The sequence below is a fragment of the Bombus vancouverensis genome, chromosome 3, assembly GCF_051014615.1.
Source record: "Bombus vancouverensis nearcticus chromosome 3, iyBomVanc1_principal, whole genome shotgun sequence".
NCBI lineage: Eukaryota > Metazoa > Arthropoda > Insecta > Hymenoptera > Apidae > Bombus > Bombus vancouverensis.
This window is the reverse complement of record NC_134913.1, coordinates 14,220,185-14,236,654: the sequence shown is the minus strand read 5'-3', so window position 1 is coordinate 14,236,654 and position 16,470 is coordinate 14,220,185. Positions and strand designations below refer to the sequence as shown.

At 30.0% G+C, this 16,470-nt stretch overlaps 2 protein-coding genes across 4 annotated transcripts; both read left to right on the top strand.

Annotated features, from left to right (window-relative positions):
- Window positions 1-43: 43 nt before the first annotated feature.
- Window positions 44-5,154, top strand: morgue (modifier of rpr and grim, ubiquitously expressed). Of its 3 annotated transcripts, none has more exons than XM_033328232.2 (6): window positions 44-149; window positions 310-485; window positions 2,165-2,290; window positions 2,920-3,953; window positions 4,467-4,638; window positions 4,848-5,154. In XM_033328232.2, exons 2-6 carry the CDS (start codon window positions 339-341, stop codon window positions 4,962-4,964), a joined length of 1,596 nt encoding a protein of 531 aa, XP_033184123.1. In that variant the 5' UTR covers window positions 44-149; window positions 310-338; the 3' UTR covers window positions 4,965-5,154. The 3 variants fall into 3 exon arrangements, with proteins under 3 accessions (XP_033184123.1, XP_033184121.1, XP_076484148.1); XM_033328230.2 differs by having other exon boundaries at window positions 82-230; XM_076628033.1 differs by having other exon boundaries at window positions 91-220.
- Window positions 5,155-6,263: 1,109 nt separating this feature from the next.
- On the top strand, window positions 6,264-16,455 carry Regnase-1 (zinc finger CCCH-type containing protein regnase 1). The gene is made up of 8 exons (XM_033328228.2): window positions 6,264-6,651; window positions 9,523-9,651; window positions 10,328-10,436; window positions 12,220-12,685; window positions 13,412-13,697; window positions 13,841-14,165; window positions 14,270-14,525; window positions 14,680-16,455. The coding sequence occupies exons 1-8, from the start codon at window positions 6,544-6,546 to the stop codon at window positions 15,026-15,028; spliced, it is 2,028 nt and encodes a 675-aa protein (XP_033184119.2). The 5' UTR covers window positions 6,264-6,543; the 3' UTR covers window positions 15,029-16,455.
- The last annotated feature ends 15 nt before the right edge of the window (window positions 16,456-16,470 follow it).

Here is a 16,470-nt window from a genome sequence, read left to right as displayed (position 1 = left end):
GAAGTAAATGAAATAATATAGATTTTATATATATAAAATCATAGGTTTATGTAGATGTAAAATACATCACTCGATTGTCCTTCTAGAGTCTGGATATTGAAGATAATCAGAATTACAGACCATATAGCTATTTTATCGTTCTCATATTTGTGAGTTCCGTTAGAGTAAAGTATTTACATTGTGATATTTCATGTTATTTTTGTTTACCTTTGAAAAGAGAGTAATTACAAGTATTAAAAATATAAAACTATACTAACTAAAGGTAAATAACACAGATGAATAATTTGGATAACCTATAACATTTTGTAGAAAAACATTACATTTGTGATGGTTTAAATATGGCTGGTGACAAAGTAGTAGGTGGTTCTTCGCATCTAACCAAGGAAAAAGTACATAAAGAAGATACTTATAATGAAAATTTAAATGTAGAAGATGAATTTACAGAACCTATTGAATATGTACCTTGCCCTGAATTTAATTTTTCGGTAAGTCGTTTAAACAAGAAATTGTACTTAGATATTTATATTTGCGCTTAAATTGTTCAACGTCAAAGAAAAATTTCTAAATAATAAAATTGTGATATTATTATTATTATTATTATTATTATTAATTTCTTAAATATTATACTGAAAATTCTAACGAAAATAAATACAGTTATTAGTATAGTTATTAATATAATAATATATAATAATAAAATAATAATATTTGCAGTTATAAAATATGTGCAATATAAATATGTATGTTTTCATCAATTTGAAAATTAGTTTATATATTCAATTTATATTAAAAGAAATAATTTTTTATTTACATGATGTATATTGAATATTATTCCAGGAATATTTGACATTTATATATATACATTTTTATACATTATATATACATATTTATACATATATAATCATATTACATCTAATAACTATTTGTGTAAACAATTATTTTTTATATTTAAAATTATACATGTTAAACATCCGCTCCTGACAGATAATTTATTTTTCTTATAATACATAGGTTTGTATTTTCTAGAAATATAGTACATATTGTTATATCCAGACCAATTATTATTATTTGCACCATATAATTGTACATTTATACGTTAGACATAAATTTTGACAAGCCATTAGCATTTATGATTTTTAAACTCTATTTATGATCTTAAACTCTAGTCTTTTCATCTAAGCTAGAAACATTAAATTTTTATTTTTCACTGCATATAACTACATTCCACAAATTTTTACCTTTGTTAACATATGGTTTAGCAAATTTAAGATACTTTCATTTATTAATTGCACTAATAAAGAGTTTTCTCTTGGTTATATAATCATCGCGATGCTTTATTGATTTGGTCACACTGAAATCAACTGGAATTGGATGATAACAATATTTGAATTTCAAAGCATTATCCAGTGTAAGATTTGAGCAATCTAATAAGACAAATTGTGTCTAAGAAATATTATTTTTTATTAGTTTTATGGGATGTTCTATTAATATGAAACATAATATTCTACTGAATGTTAATGATAATCTTATATATACTTAGAAATATTTAATATTAAGAAGTCAGTTAAATAAAGTGAAAAAGAAAAACATTTGGGAAATAATAGTAAAAGTAGAAATAAAGGAGATCATAGTTAATGATTTTTAATTTCCAGTTTTCAGTAATTGTTATTTGATCTTTTATCCTTTTTTTGATTCTTTTAATTTAAAAACACCTTTTCTTTCCTCTGTCTCGCTCTTTCTCTGTTTTTTCAAGTAGAAATTTATAGAAGATTATTCTGTTGAAAACGACTTCAAACCTGGTACCACTCGGTTTATTTTTAAATAATATCTTAATTATGTAAAAGGATTAATTTAAGGATTAAGGATTAATTATGTAAAAGGATTAAAAACTATTGATAGTACTAAACTGTTGATCATTTATATTTAAAATGATATTTGTAATTTCAGTAATTCAAGATTTTTTATCATCTTATGGAAGCTCTTTATCTGTATAACTTATAACAAGATATTAAAGACTTTTTATTATTATTTATTTAAATTATGAAGTTTACTAATAACTAAATTTTATTTCATTTATTTTGGAAATGATACATTTTATATAGTAACTTTTAATACAATGTCTCGCATTATATTATATTACTGCAAATATTTTATATATGTGTTTTAGACGATTACTTGTTGTTTCTGCAATGGATATTATGGACCATGTTTTGAGGAACCTGTTTGTCCAACATGTCACGCATTTCTATTTCCTAATGACATCGGTTTTTTGCCAGTTCCCATTTTCAGTCAAGTATGTTGTATTGTTTTATATACATATACATAGTAGAACTTCATTTATTTAAATATCATACAATTATATGATATAATAATGCCTAATTTTATCGTCTATTTAATGTTCATCGTCAAAGTATTGCCATTGTAACTTCTTCAACAATCCTTCCTAGGTCACCTCCTATTCTCTGCACCCGAGCTCCGATCATATTTAACGAATCTCTCTTCTTCACTGTTACTATGGTTGATCATCTTGTATCCTTTACTTGATAGTGACTCATACTCTTCTCAATAATTCCTGTGAATTTCCGTACAAATAGATACGCGCTTCTTTATCAGAAAAACGAGCATTTTCACATTTCTTTTATTTTTTGAAAATCTTTCAAGTTTGTAATTCCCATCATAATTAAATATTTCCAGTATGCAGTTTTTTTATATTCAATCTCGATTATATTTTCATTTATCAATTTTCATCCCATCGACGCTCTGTCTCTAATGTAAAAAACAAACATTTTTGTGACTAATTATTTGATAAAAATCCAGTTATCTGTGTTTCATACGAATAAATGAAGTTCATTGGCAAACAAGAAAATAAAGATATGTATGTATGTACTTATATACATATTATCTTTTATTTTTTACATATAGAAATCAGATGACGAAGATTCAGGAAATGATGAGCCAACAGAACTTTATTACAATCATGAAAGAAGAGCAAGTCAACAACAACAAAATTCTGCGCAAAACGTGAATGTGTTAAACCTAGCAAAAAGATCCGGTGTACGCTGTATCAAGCCTCCGAGATATGGTTCAAGGAACAGACATATTTTACTTGCGCAGCAGCAACAACATCACGGTATAAATACAAGTAGCCCAAAAAATATGGCAGTTGTATCTCAAAATGCGCAGCTTTCACACAGCGTCCATTCTGACAGTATGCAAAATATAGATAATGGAAACAATGATATTCATCGTGAAAATAATAAAGAAAAAGATTCCAGTTCTAGTTCTGCACGTGTGGCAGATGGAGCATTACATAACATTGTCCCATTCCAGAGAGTTAAGGAAGTAGAAAGTCGACCATATTATTATCGGAATTGCAAAGTACAAAGTAATGCAGGAGAAATGTCAAGATCGAAAAATTTGTCTGAACGATTAGAGATGTTAACGAATTATAAGCACGCCAAATATGAATCTATCGCTGAACCAGGCTTAATGGAAAGATTACCACCTGAAGTATTGTTAGTTGTCTTCTCACACTTGGATGATGTTAGTCTTTGGTCAGCTGCGAATGTTTGCCGTAGATGGTGTGGTTTGTTATCGACACACGTAACGCCACAGCAGTGGCAACGAAATGTGAAATTACGATGGCCTTTATATAAACCTATCGGAACTGTTAAAAACTGGTATAAACTATATGATTTTTTGGCTTCTTCAGCGCCTTGTAGAACGTGTTTAGCACAAGCGTGTTTGATGTCTCGATCGCCAAGTATTGAAGAAAATTCATGGAGAAAAAATCGTTTGCATAGCGAGCTTAAAAGTTTGAGAATAGATCCTCCTGAGGGTATTGAAGCAACACCCTTGGATCAGAAGTGTTGCCATTGGCAAGCTACGATAACTGGACCTGTAGGGAGTCCGTACGAAGGAGGTTTATTTTATCTTTACCTGCAAGTCCCGTGCACGTATGTATAAATGTGTATTTTTCTTATTATTAGAGGTATGCGAGAACTTAAACATGTTAGATCGAATCAAGTCGAGAATTTTCCTCAGAGTCGGATCAGATTTCTGAAAGTATCTCGCGACTCATGAATATCGAAATTTTCGAAAATTGGGAGAATCCGAATCACGTTTCGGGACAGTCTTCTTTTAAATATAAGCATTTATTAAATGTAAGCAATTATTTCAATTTTCAAATTTTCTTGAGATATTTTTGACTGATTTATGTTATAAAATTATATTGATTTACCTATGTTTTTTACTACCAATTTATGTTCCTACATACTTCATATATAGGAATGTAAAATAAATTTAACAAATAAAAATAACAGATTTCTTAAGAGTAAATCTTGTCAAAATCAATGTTTACGGATTGATATAGTCTCTCTTTAGTTAGATGTTAAATATTATTTATATAACCATTGTTCGATTTCAATTTTCTAATTTCTTTTTCTTACATTCTTTTTAAACTTTTGCAGTTACCCTTTGTATCCACCGATAGTAAGGTTTCTTACAAAAATACTTCATCCAAATGTTTCTAGACATGGTGATGTTGGAATAGACTCAATACTTCATAACTGGTCATTAGCACTAACAATTTCGAAGGTGTTAATCAGTGTTCAAAGCTTGCTCACGGATCCATACTGTCAGGTAATATAGAGAACAATAATAATTTAACAAACATTGTACTCATTTATTTTTTAGAACTATTTATAAATAAATTACATTGTGTTAATAATCACATGTCGGTGATAATTATATAAGATTTTTAATCGTATAATATTTAAAAAATAATATTAAAGTTAATATAACACATTATTAATATTAATAATAAATATTAATAAACACAAAATGCACAGGTCTGTATGGAACCGGAATTGGGAGAAATGTATATGAACGATCGTGAAAGGTTTGATGAAATCGCGAGGGCATGGACATGGCGATATGCTATGCATGATGTTATCACTCCACTATAAGCAATTTATAAATATCGTATTTCTTATATATAGGGCGTCAAAAAAAGGATTTAGGAACTTCAAACAGACGCTTTATTCACTGAAGAAAGGAAAGAACTTCGATTTAATATTTATAACAAATTAGAATTTTTGTAACATGTAAACATTTTTATTTATCGAAAGAGATCTCAAATAGTTCAGATATATGCAATCGAATTTTTATTTTTATTAATTTAACCCATTTTAATCTAAACTCTGCTTACGAAATTGTTGCTTACTCTAATGAACGTTATGAAACTACAGAGTTTGTAACTCTTTTCTTTGGACAATTGCATCATTCTTGTAGGAAATATTTATTAAGATCAATTTAATAATTTTCTAGTTTATAATGACGTTCACATAAAGAGTTACATATTTAAGATCATGACAGTAGATAAATAGATGTAGAAATGAAGTTGAAATATATTATTACCCGTTATGCAACTTATATACATATAAATATGTCTCCAAAATTTGCATTTGATTTAAGAATTATCTGTATTAATTTTCTGTGTACTATGCTATTTAATTAATATGTATTTCGTAAATTAATGTTACTAGAAAACAGAGCCAGAAAATAAAGAGGATTCTGTATATAAGTATATTTTTTAGTATAGATAATAATAAAGTTACAGTTAGGGCAAAATCAAATTACGATCTTATATATCACTTTACAGGTTTGTATCTTGCTGATATGGCATTCATAAGTAATGATCCTTTTATTCCCTTCAAACTTTCATTATCTTTATTACTTCTATTTTCACCATGATTTGTAAAAGCAACAGAAATTATTAATTATTTCAAAAACATGCAGCACGAACAGACAAAAGTCGTATTAACAATATTAATATAATTCCTTATTTATTTAGTATTATCATATACATATTATTATCGTATTAATTTAAAAATCTCTCATATAGTTTGACATTACCTATTTTATTATGTTACCAGTGATATGAAATGCTTATCAAAGGTTAAATTAAGATAAAACTACAATACGTACGTATATACTTTAAAGGGACATACGTATTTCTTTTAATATCGAATAATAACAGATAACATTTAAAAGTTAGTAAAATTAAAATTATAACTTTAACCTCGTATTAAAGGATATAGATAACTTGTACACATTATTCATTTGTTCATAAACTAATTAGTATTTCACTTGGTTCGTGGCCATCGCTGCATATGACGATGTGACGACATTGCTTGGAGACCATGGCAAGTAGCGGGGGTAATGACGTCGTAGCTCTCGCTTGCTCCATTCACTGACCGGCCGTCGCCGCGAGTAGTCGTGAGTTTGTCCTGCTTTCTTCTGTACATCGATACCGTTCCAGGATCTAACGGAATATCCCGGAAGCGTGTTTTGGACTTTCCTATTTCTTTCTGTTGAAATCTTTCCTACAGATTACCACGGATTCCTGTTATCTCTATAATAAGTATCGAGTAACAATCGACGCATTTTAATCAAAGCCTGGAATGTATTTGTGAAAGCTGCTTATTCTTTCCATCTTTCTTCCTTTCGTGTCTTTGCATTGTGTGCGCGCGCGTGCTTGTGTGTATGATTTGTATACATAATAGTATTTGTACGGATTCGAGAAGGTCTTTGGACGCGAAAGGATACGATCGATTACAATTCGTGGAAGGAGATATGACCGTCGCCGGAAAGGTAAGTTCTTTTAGTAATTGCTTTTGATTTTTGGTTTCTAAACCATTCATTTGTATATTATTATTGCGTATCTTAGATCTAAAAATTAGAAACTATAATATCGGAAATCTGTCATTCACGATTTCTACGTTTATTTTGCACTACATTGTTTTGTATTTTTAAGCGTGACAATTTAGATTAGATACGGATACAGTAATGGTAGCCTTTACTGTGTTTCAGTTGATTAAAAGTATTCTACAATATAGCTTAAGTACTTTTTTTTATTACATACTTATATAATATACTATATATTAAGCAATGTTAGAGAACGAAAGAAAAATATTTCATTAATGTGTTTATTTCATTAATGAACTGTTATTACGATATGAAAAGCGTTACCTGTATATAAATCACTTTACTTGCTTATTGTTTTATCTAACATTTATAACTTTCATTTGGAATACATTTATATTTTCTTTCCTGGTTTTTCTCATACCGATTAATGACATATTCTTTCTGTTCTATTGTTTTATTGAGTTAGAGTGAGATCATGACCTAAATTGGGCGATCTAACAAATTGGAATGGTAATATTTCTTAATATTCTAGAACTTGTCGCGAAGTAATTACAAGGATCATTATATTCATTTTCATGTCGTTCTCTTAGAATAGAAATTTTTATCTCATATAAAGTATTCCTACAAGTGTATTCAGATTTTGGTTTCAATTGTGGTTTCAAGTAAATCTCTCAAAAATCATATAATCATTACAAGCTGTCTAATCTCCTTCAAATTTGCTGAAACAAAATCTGAATTACAGACTTCACCCAGCTCCAATCATTCAGCTTTCTCGGCGCCAAAGGATATACAAATATACACACGTAGGGTATTCGCTTTTACGAATTAATTGGCTCTTGGCGATCGTTCGTAAATCAGGAATTCGTAAAGCGGGAGTTTATCTCTTAGAAGTAATGCTATAAGCGAGAGTTTTGTTCGTAAAAAGGAACAAACAAAGAATAAAATATACAGAATAAATATCAAACGATAAGAAAAGTCTTTACTGAACAAAGATCTACATATGTAAGAAAACTTCTCAATCGATAAAAATTATTTGAAAAAAGATTGGCTCATCTTTTTATCACCGGGTAAATCGACGGTCGTAGAGATAGTAGGAGATATATCTATTAGAAAGTTTAAGAAAGAAACGCCTCCAATTGTCTTTGCCGTGCATAATTTAAAATAAATACGTGGCTCCAAGAAATTCGCGAAGATAAAGATTCGTAAGGTTAGAATAGCTAACGATACAAAAACATTGTATCATTCTAACTGAAACTATAATGCTAAAAATTTGAGATATTTAAACCAACTTTCATCCGCAGACGTAATAGTGGCGCTAAATGGAACTAAAGCACGCTAAGAAATACCGGTGGTTGGAAAAATAATAGAAAAGCAGTTCGAAGGAAACACAATTATAGTATCAACCGTATGTACATAAATAGTCACTCAGCACAACTCAAACAAAATGTCACGTTATCTTAAATAATTTTGTAACCGTGGCTAAAATCAGACGTTATATCTTAATCCCAAACGTAAGAATACAGAAAGCTAATCGACGTAGGAAATACACTTCCGTTTATCACCCATCTCCCTATGTCATTTCCAACGTAAATTAGTTCTTGTTTAACATTTTTCTAATGATATCCACCAATTTGCGCGTTCGATATAGAAAATGAGATTAAAAAGAAATTTTTTTCTATACAGTGGTTATCAGCGACGACAATGTGAATACAGAGAGATATTTACTAGTTGGATTTTGCTAAATAACGATTTGTTTTCAGGAAAAAGAAAACGCTTGAAACGTGGATTTTATCACAGAAATTTTCACTTGAAGTTCATTTGATCTGGTATTCGTTGCAAGAATAATTGTGTTTAGGGCAATGTAAAAGGATATGTTTGACGGTAAACTAATAACTAAATTGACAGATATCGTAGATTGGTAGGTTAGATCTTGAGATTAGACATGCGCACGTGAGTGAGTCTGGTGTGACCACGTCTACGTCTGTTTAGATACAATTTAGTGTCGACGATCAAGATTCCTAATGTGAACCGAAATGCAATTCTTACTAAAGATAAGTCTACGAATGTGCAATGGCGATCTGTCTGATGTGTTCGAGATAATTACTAAAATTATCGTTATCGAAATCTTCCGTTGGTAATAAAAATGTTAAAAAAAGAATATAGTATAAATGGGTCTTTCGAGCGAAAGTTTTCTTTTTTGAATATTTTCCTCTTGGACACAGCTACGTTTAATGCGTTCAGACGTAGCAACGTTAACGATAAGAATCTTTAATCCGATAGTGTTAAGTGTGTATAAATATTTACTTCGTGTATTTTTAGAAGAAAGATGAAAGTGTAGAAGAATAAAAATAAATTGTATTCAAACTATTTCTTTCGTTTTTAATTGATTCCAAGTCCGTTATCTTCGTCGCTAGTGCGAAGAAGTTTTATGTGCCACGAGTCAACAGAAGAAAGTCATAATGATGCAATTAGTAGAATCAAGTGAAAATGTGCGTGAATAAATCCATCACTGCGCAAATGTTAAGACTAATGCATTTTGTTTTACTTGCTCTTTCAAAAATTTAGCTTCGCCTAAAGATTTAATGATATTTAAAATTTCGATAATACGGATTTTCCTTCGTTTGCATTATATGTTGATCAGCTAATTATCGTTAGCCGACTAACAGTAGCGCTCAGTAATATTGTCATAAATTAGAAAATGTAATAGAAGGGGAATGTAATATGTGAATTATAATTTCATAAATAAAATGTATTCGGTATGTTCTCGAAATCTTTGTCGATACGGATGACCACTTGATTGTTTAATTTTGCTTTCAGAAATACGTAGATTGTACCGTCCTGGAAACTGAAAGTATTGCTGACGCAGAAGATTCTTCTTACGATAGCGACTACGAAGCTGAAGATTCAGTGGGATCTACGAATATTCATTCACAAGTGGAATTGCAGGTATCTATGAACTTTTATGACATCCTTGTATTGTTGTGACTGCAGGAATGATTGCTCAATCTGTAAATTCAGGTTTTAATCAAAAATTTGATGCACGGACGTAATGAAGAAGCGCGCGAGAAGAAACATTTTGCATTTTCTCACGGGAGATCATTTTTCCACGTTTTATCGCATTTGAGATATAATTTCATTGCGCGTTCTATCGCAAAATAATTTATTTATAAATTTTACAAAATTGTAAACGTTCCAGGAAACCAAAATATTTGTTCGACTTTGTAAAGTTAATGCAACAAATTTTTTACAAAATTATAATTTATTCGTATAAGACGCGTAATCTATAAATAAACGAACTTTTTTTATATGTAAATATTCATCGAAAATATAAGGATTTTCTTTTATATAAGAATTAATTATACAAGAATTTAAATAAGAACATTTTCTGCCTATGTGCGATATTTCATTTCATTTGCATTTTAATTATAATACAAGATTTTTTCACAAACTCCTCCTAACAAGAAGAAGAGCATCTGTGACTAGGAGATATCCTGTTCGGTTAACAGAATATTCGGATAGTAGAAAGTTCGCTAAATATTAGGATATTCGGATAAAGGAAGATGAAACGAAAAATTTCACTAATTCATTGTCCTCGATTAATAGCTTTCATTTCGAATTATAGGTATCTACGTCAAGTCATTCAGATGTGTCCCGGACCGCCTCAGATACGTTGGCTGCTGAATTTGCAGAATATGTTACAGTGCAAGGAAGTCCACCGGTTCAGAGTCCAGGTACAAGATGTTTTAAAGAAAAAATCATTTATCTTTAACTAACTAAATGTAAAAAGATTTCGTATTTTATCAGTAACCTAATGTATTGTTAACAATAACGATTCAATAAATTTAACAACTTTTATTATTAAATATTTAACAATGATATCTCGTGTAAAATATTATTATTAGCTTTAATATCATTAAATTCTAGATAAACGTAAATTTATTTCGAAAAGCTTTCTACTCACCTACGTGGAGATCGTTTATAGGTTTGTGTATACGTATGCTAATCTATTAAAAATCTTAAATTGATACTTTCCCTTGGAAAAATAATAATATCATCGCTTCTCCTCAAACCTCTCTTAGATGTACAGTTTTGAAATCATGCACTTCGAAATCATCTTTAAACTTTTGTCATGACATCGTGCACATACCTATCACAAATTTCTCTAACATTTTAGGAATTCCTCCCCTCCTGGCACTGATGCTTCGTGTGTTCCAACCGAAGATCCTAAGCTTCTTTATGTGACAGGCCATCATAGATATTTGAGTCTATTCGAGGTCGGGTTTCTTACTACTCTCCTCGGTGAGTTTGTCCTCGTTCACCTGCTTCTTTTATTTATTACCCATTTTAAAGCACAATTCTTCCAACTCACAGAAATGAGACGTTCTCCTGCTAACTATCAATCTTTTGACTAATCTGTTAATCCTTTTCTGGTCAGGTGCGTTGATACCTCTCTTCGCATTATTTTTCAAGATCTCCTTTAGACTTAAATATTTACATACTACCTTAATATTTACTATATTATTTATTCGACTTATCGTTTAAACGATATTCATTTTTATCTTACTTGCTTTTTTAAGCTTCGCTTCTTTAGAATACACTTAAATCATTTAATTTCAATTAATAGTAATTCTTTAAACGTTTTATTTTGTATTTATTATGTTATCAATAGATATATGGTATTTATTTTTGGTTCATTGTTTTATTAATAAGGGGATAGTAGCTGCTAATAGTTTAATCTCCACGTAGGCAAGTACTTAGCAATATTCCAATTTTTACTCATCATAGTTATTAATAATATAGGCCTTCCTTTGATAGATAATAATATCTAACTAAGCTTAGGGTGTATACACATTGCATATACCTAAGTGTCCGAGTTAAAGTACCTGGGACGATTCCACTTATATGTTCTCCAATTATATGTATATAACCGACCTTTACGGATGTTGGCAAACGATAGATTTCGTTTCTTTTCTAAGCTATAGTTTTATCGTATGCTTACTTTGTATCATCTTTGTGTGGTATTCCATTAACGTTATATGTCTCCTATTCGAAAGACCATACTACTGTGAAGGTTGAATATAGTATTATCATTAAATCTCATAGATTACAGCCGTGTATAAGTAGCTATTATTTGAAAAAAGAATTTATAAATGTAGCTTCTAGTTGCGCACTGAATATCGCGGAAGACAATAATATTCGTGAACTTTATTCATTTTATCTCTCCGCCGTTTGATACTGCTACTCCGCCGCTATAGTCTTCATGATCTTCATTTTCACGACAATTTCATTGCTTTGGTCATCTCGAAGACATGATTTATCCACCGATACTGTCTAAGTAGCGTTTGTTTCTATTTTCTTATAGCCCGGTTTAAACTTCCCAAATTGTCTTTTTTTCATATGTATTTGAACGTAATGCGATTAACATAGCCATGTCATCAAGCCACGTTTAACGCTAGCTTCGTACAAGAGACTATCGTATGTTGTTAAAATTGTTAAACATTTATTTTTTTTTAGGGTACACTGCCCGAGTAGAATTCGCCCTTAAGCTTGGCTACACGGAACGTTTAGTTCAAACAGCGCTGGAAAAATTGGGTCCAGATCCGGAACAAAACGAACTTTTGGCTGAGTTGATAAAACTCGGTGCTAGCTGTTCTCAAAAATCAGTTGATACGCCAGAGGAGCCTGATAACGTCGCGGACACTGATTTAATGTCCAATGAAAACAGCGGATGCTCTAGCAGTCTCAGATCTGTTGTAATTGATGGAAGCAATGTGGCGATGAGTCATGGAAACAAGGAAATATTTTCTTGTAGAGGAATTAAAATTTGCGTGGATTGGTTTAAAGCTCGAGGGCACAAAGAAATTACCGTATTTGTGCCGAAGTGGAGAAAGGAAACTTCCAGGATTGATAATCCGATCGCCGACCAAGAAATTTTGGGAGAATTGGAAAGGGACCGTTTGTTGGTTTTTACTCCATCCAGGTTTGTATATCAATGTATGAATCAGTTAATTAATGCATGTAATGTATGAATAATGTACGATGATATATAAAAGTGTTTTAGGATCAATTTCAGCTAATATTTGAGTATCACGGCATATTATGTGAAAGAAAATAGTTTAACAAATAGCTGCTATTAGATATATAGGGTATTCAGTAATAGATGGTACAAAATTTAAATGATTTCTTCAAACTAAAATGAGACTATAATAACTATAATGAAGAATACAAATTTAAAGCGTTATTTATTAATATTTAAAAGTTATTAATTATTAATATCTATAAAAGTTACTATTAATACTTAAAAATAGTTTGTCTCTGCAGAAAACAAATCTAGGTCAGCCTAAGCGACAGCGATCCTTGAATCTAACGATACATCCGGCCATTTCATAATAAATAACTTTCTAAATAAAACTCTATTTTAATAAAATTCAACTTGAGAAAGACCAACTTATCAATTCTTACAAAGTATTTCCATTATTTAACATTATGCGTTGTGTTTTTGCTATTTAATATATCTCTAAATAGATAAGTATTTAATACAATATAATTATTTAAGTATTAAGGACTTAAAAGGCAGCATTTAATATGAAGACGCATCGAAAGTATTAATATATATTATTATTGACTGTCAATAGTGACAGTAACTATGTAAGAAATGATTGTAAATCCTTATTACTTTAAAATAGTTCTTAATTGTCTATTTTAGATTAGTTGGTGGGAAAAGAATGGTTTGTTACGATGATCGCTATATTTTGAAACTAGCAGCGGAGATCGATGGTATTGTTGTCAGCAATGATAATTACAGAGATTTGGCACAGGAAAATCCGGAATTTCGAAAAGTTGTGGAAGAAAGAATTTTGATGTATACTTTCGTAAATGATCGCTTTATGCCACCAGACGATCCACTAGGTAGAAGCGGTCCCACTTTAGACAATTTTTTGAGAACTTTTCCCAAAAAATCTGATCCAGCACCACCTTGTCCATACGCGAAGGTATGTTAAATATTGCCTAGATTTTATCAAATTATTTAAACAATAACTAATTCTGTAAGTATTTGAAGAATTTATTAGAAACAACCAAGAAATAATCAAGAAAGTGAGATAATATTAATCAAAAATAATTTTTCTCATTGCAGAAATGCACTTATGGAAATAAGTGTAAATTTCGACATCCAGAAAGAGGTCTTCATCCTCAAAAATCAGTTACAGAGAAGTTAGTGGAACATGTACAAAAGCAGCTTCAAGTAAGAGGTTCAAGTCCAAATGTATTTTTATCCAGCAATATATCGACCAATGCGTTTCAACATCAACCGCTTTGTAAAACCAAATCAACGGTAACTACCAGTATCCAACCATTACCTTCAGTTACAAAAAGCAGATCTGCAGAAAATGTCACGCTTGATCAACCAATGAATTCCACGATACATGGTTTACAAGTGCCACCTACCACAAGTTCTCAAGGTATTAGGATTTTCACTAACGTATTTATTTTAATGCAAAATAAATAATATTTATATTATTCTTATTTGCTTCTACTAAAACAAACTAATTTTTATTAATAATAGGTTATCGTTCTTCCTGTCGATCGACAGGAAGATTGAATAAACCAGAAGCAGAGCCACCAAATATACATAAGAAACTGCAGAGGCAGTTAACTTTAAATCCAGTGTACGATCCTCGACTTCACCAGCTGAGACAATACCAGCAAGCATCTCAAACAAGTTCATTATCACAACAAACTGCGATAACATCTTCTACAGCACAGCACAGAGCCTTAAGTAGACATTCTAGTAACGAATCAGCCTACAGAGCTGGCATGAAGTGAGTTCTTATTTTCTCTACAATTCTTATATTATAATATTGATTGTGAGATTCAATATCATAATATTAAATGCCATAATAATTAAGCGGGAATGACGAACAAGACAAATTTTTTTACAATCGTAATTAATTAAACAAGTATTTAATTGTTTAGTTGGGATCGTTCTGAAGGAGGGCAGTGTCATCAACACGTAACACGTATTGCTTCGGCGCCTGATTCTTACCAAGCTTGGTTATCAAATAATTCAAACTTGGCTGTACCATCAGGATCGAGTCAACGGCTGGGTGCTTCAGATTCACAGTTAAATGTCCCTACATCTCCCTTGTATTCGGCTATGCCGACGGATATGTTAAGGGATTTTCTCGATACCAGAACAAAAATACATTACCATTTGGCAAATATCTTTCCCGAAGAACACGTGAGAACTGCTATGCTAATTCATCCATTTGAAACAGATCCAATAGAAATCTGTGTTGCTATTTTGAAAATGTATCCCCAATAATGGAATAAGAACCATTTCGTACATTTATTTAATTCATATTTATTAAATGAATATATCAACAGATATACAGTTTTAAAATCTTTCAAGAATATTGTAATATTCATCGACTTTAGACCCAGCATAGACTTTTATAAACAGATTAAGCAAATATTTGTTATACAATTGATACTTTTTTAAATATCTCTATACTCTATTTATTTTTCAAGAAGAGGAATAATCGTATTGGAAAGGAATTGAAAACCCCGCTACAATAACGAAACTCTTTAACTTTTAATTTTCATGTTTTAACCAATTCCAATAAAAAGTTGTTGATAGGAATAACACTCGTCAAGATTGCAAAGCTGTTCTGCATGTAATTAAAACTATTTCCATCATGTATGTACTGAAATTTGTTTACAAACGTGGAAAGGGTAGAAATGTAAGGATAGTAATTTAAATTTTACACAATTTTACTTATTTATAGCAATAATGTAGTTTTTAAATTAGATTAAGAGAAAACTATCAGTAAAACACAAAAATTTATAACTTTGTAACATAGAGCGTTAAAAATACTTAGTGTTTTAAACATATTTCCATATTATCATTCAACAATTAACCGTATATGCAAATTCGAAGTAATAAGTTATAATCCAGAGAACCAAATTCAACACTTTAGGTTATGTTCTATAGTAATTACCAAGTTGATGATCTGAGAGTATTTATTACACCTTTTATCTCTTTTTTGTGTAATAGTACATGTAACCGTGTACTTACACTAATAAACCATTCCTATCTTTATACTTATTGAGAAAACAAAGTATATTTATTTTGAATAAAATTGCTCGTTTTTTATTATAATTAAATTTTTTATTTTATTGAATATATACATATTACTAATATACTCTCTTTTTATTAAAGCCTTAGATTTTAAGAAAAACTAACAGTTTTCTTCTATTTTTTACACGAAAGTTAATAAATTATTTGAATATATATACATATATAATTCACATGTAAAAAATTTCTTTGTTCAGGGAGTACTCAAAATAAAATTGAGTTGATGTAATATAAAACATGCACATACATAGTTTTAGAGTTTTTATATTGTATAATTTGTATTTTCTACATTCAGAATAATATTTTATAATAATTTAACCATGAAATCAGAATTTATTAATACGAATGACTTGTATACGGAGTACATAACACATCTTTTACTGCAACTCTAAAAGTTTATTACATATGAAATGTTTATTAAATATTAAGTATGAAATTGTTTTATTTAATGCTACGACTTGTTTATTCAGTGTGTCATAAAATTACCTACGAAAATCCTCACGTTTTAGTACCTTCGGGACGTACAGCGTTAATACACATATATGTGTATATGTTTCATTTTTACGAGTGTATTACCAATTTTGATTTTTTATTAAAATTTTTTTTCCACATAACTCGAATTATCATTT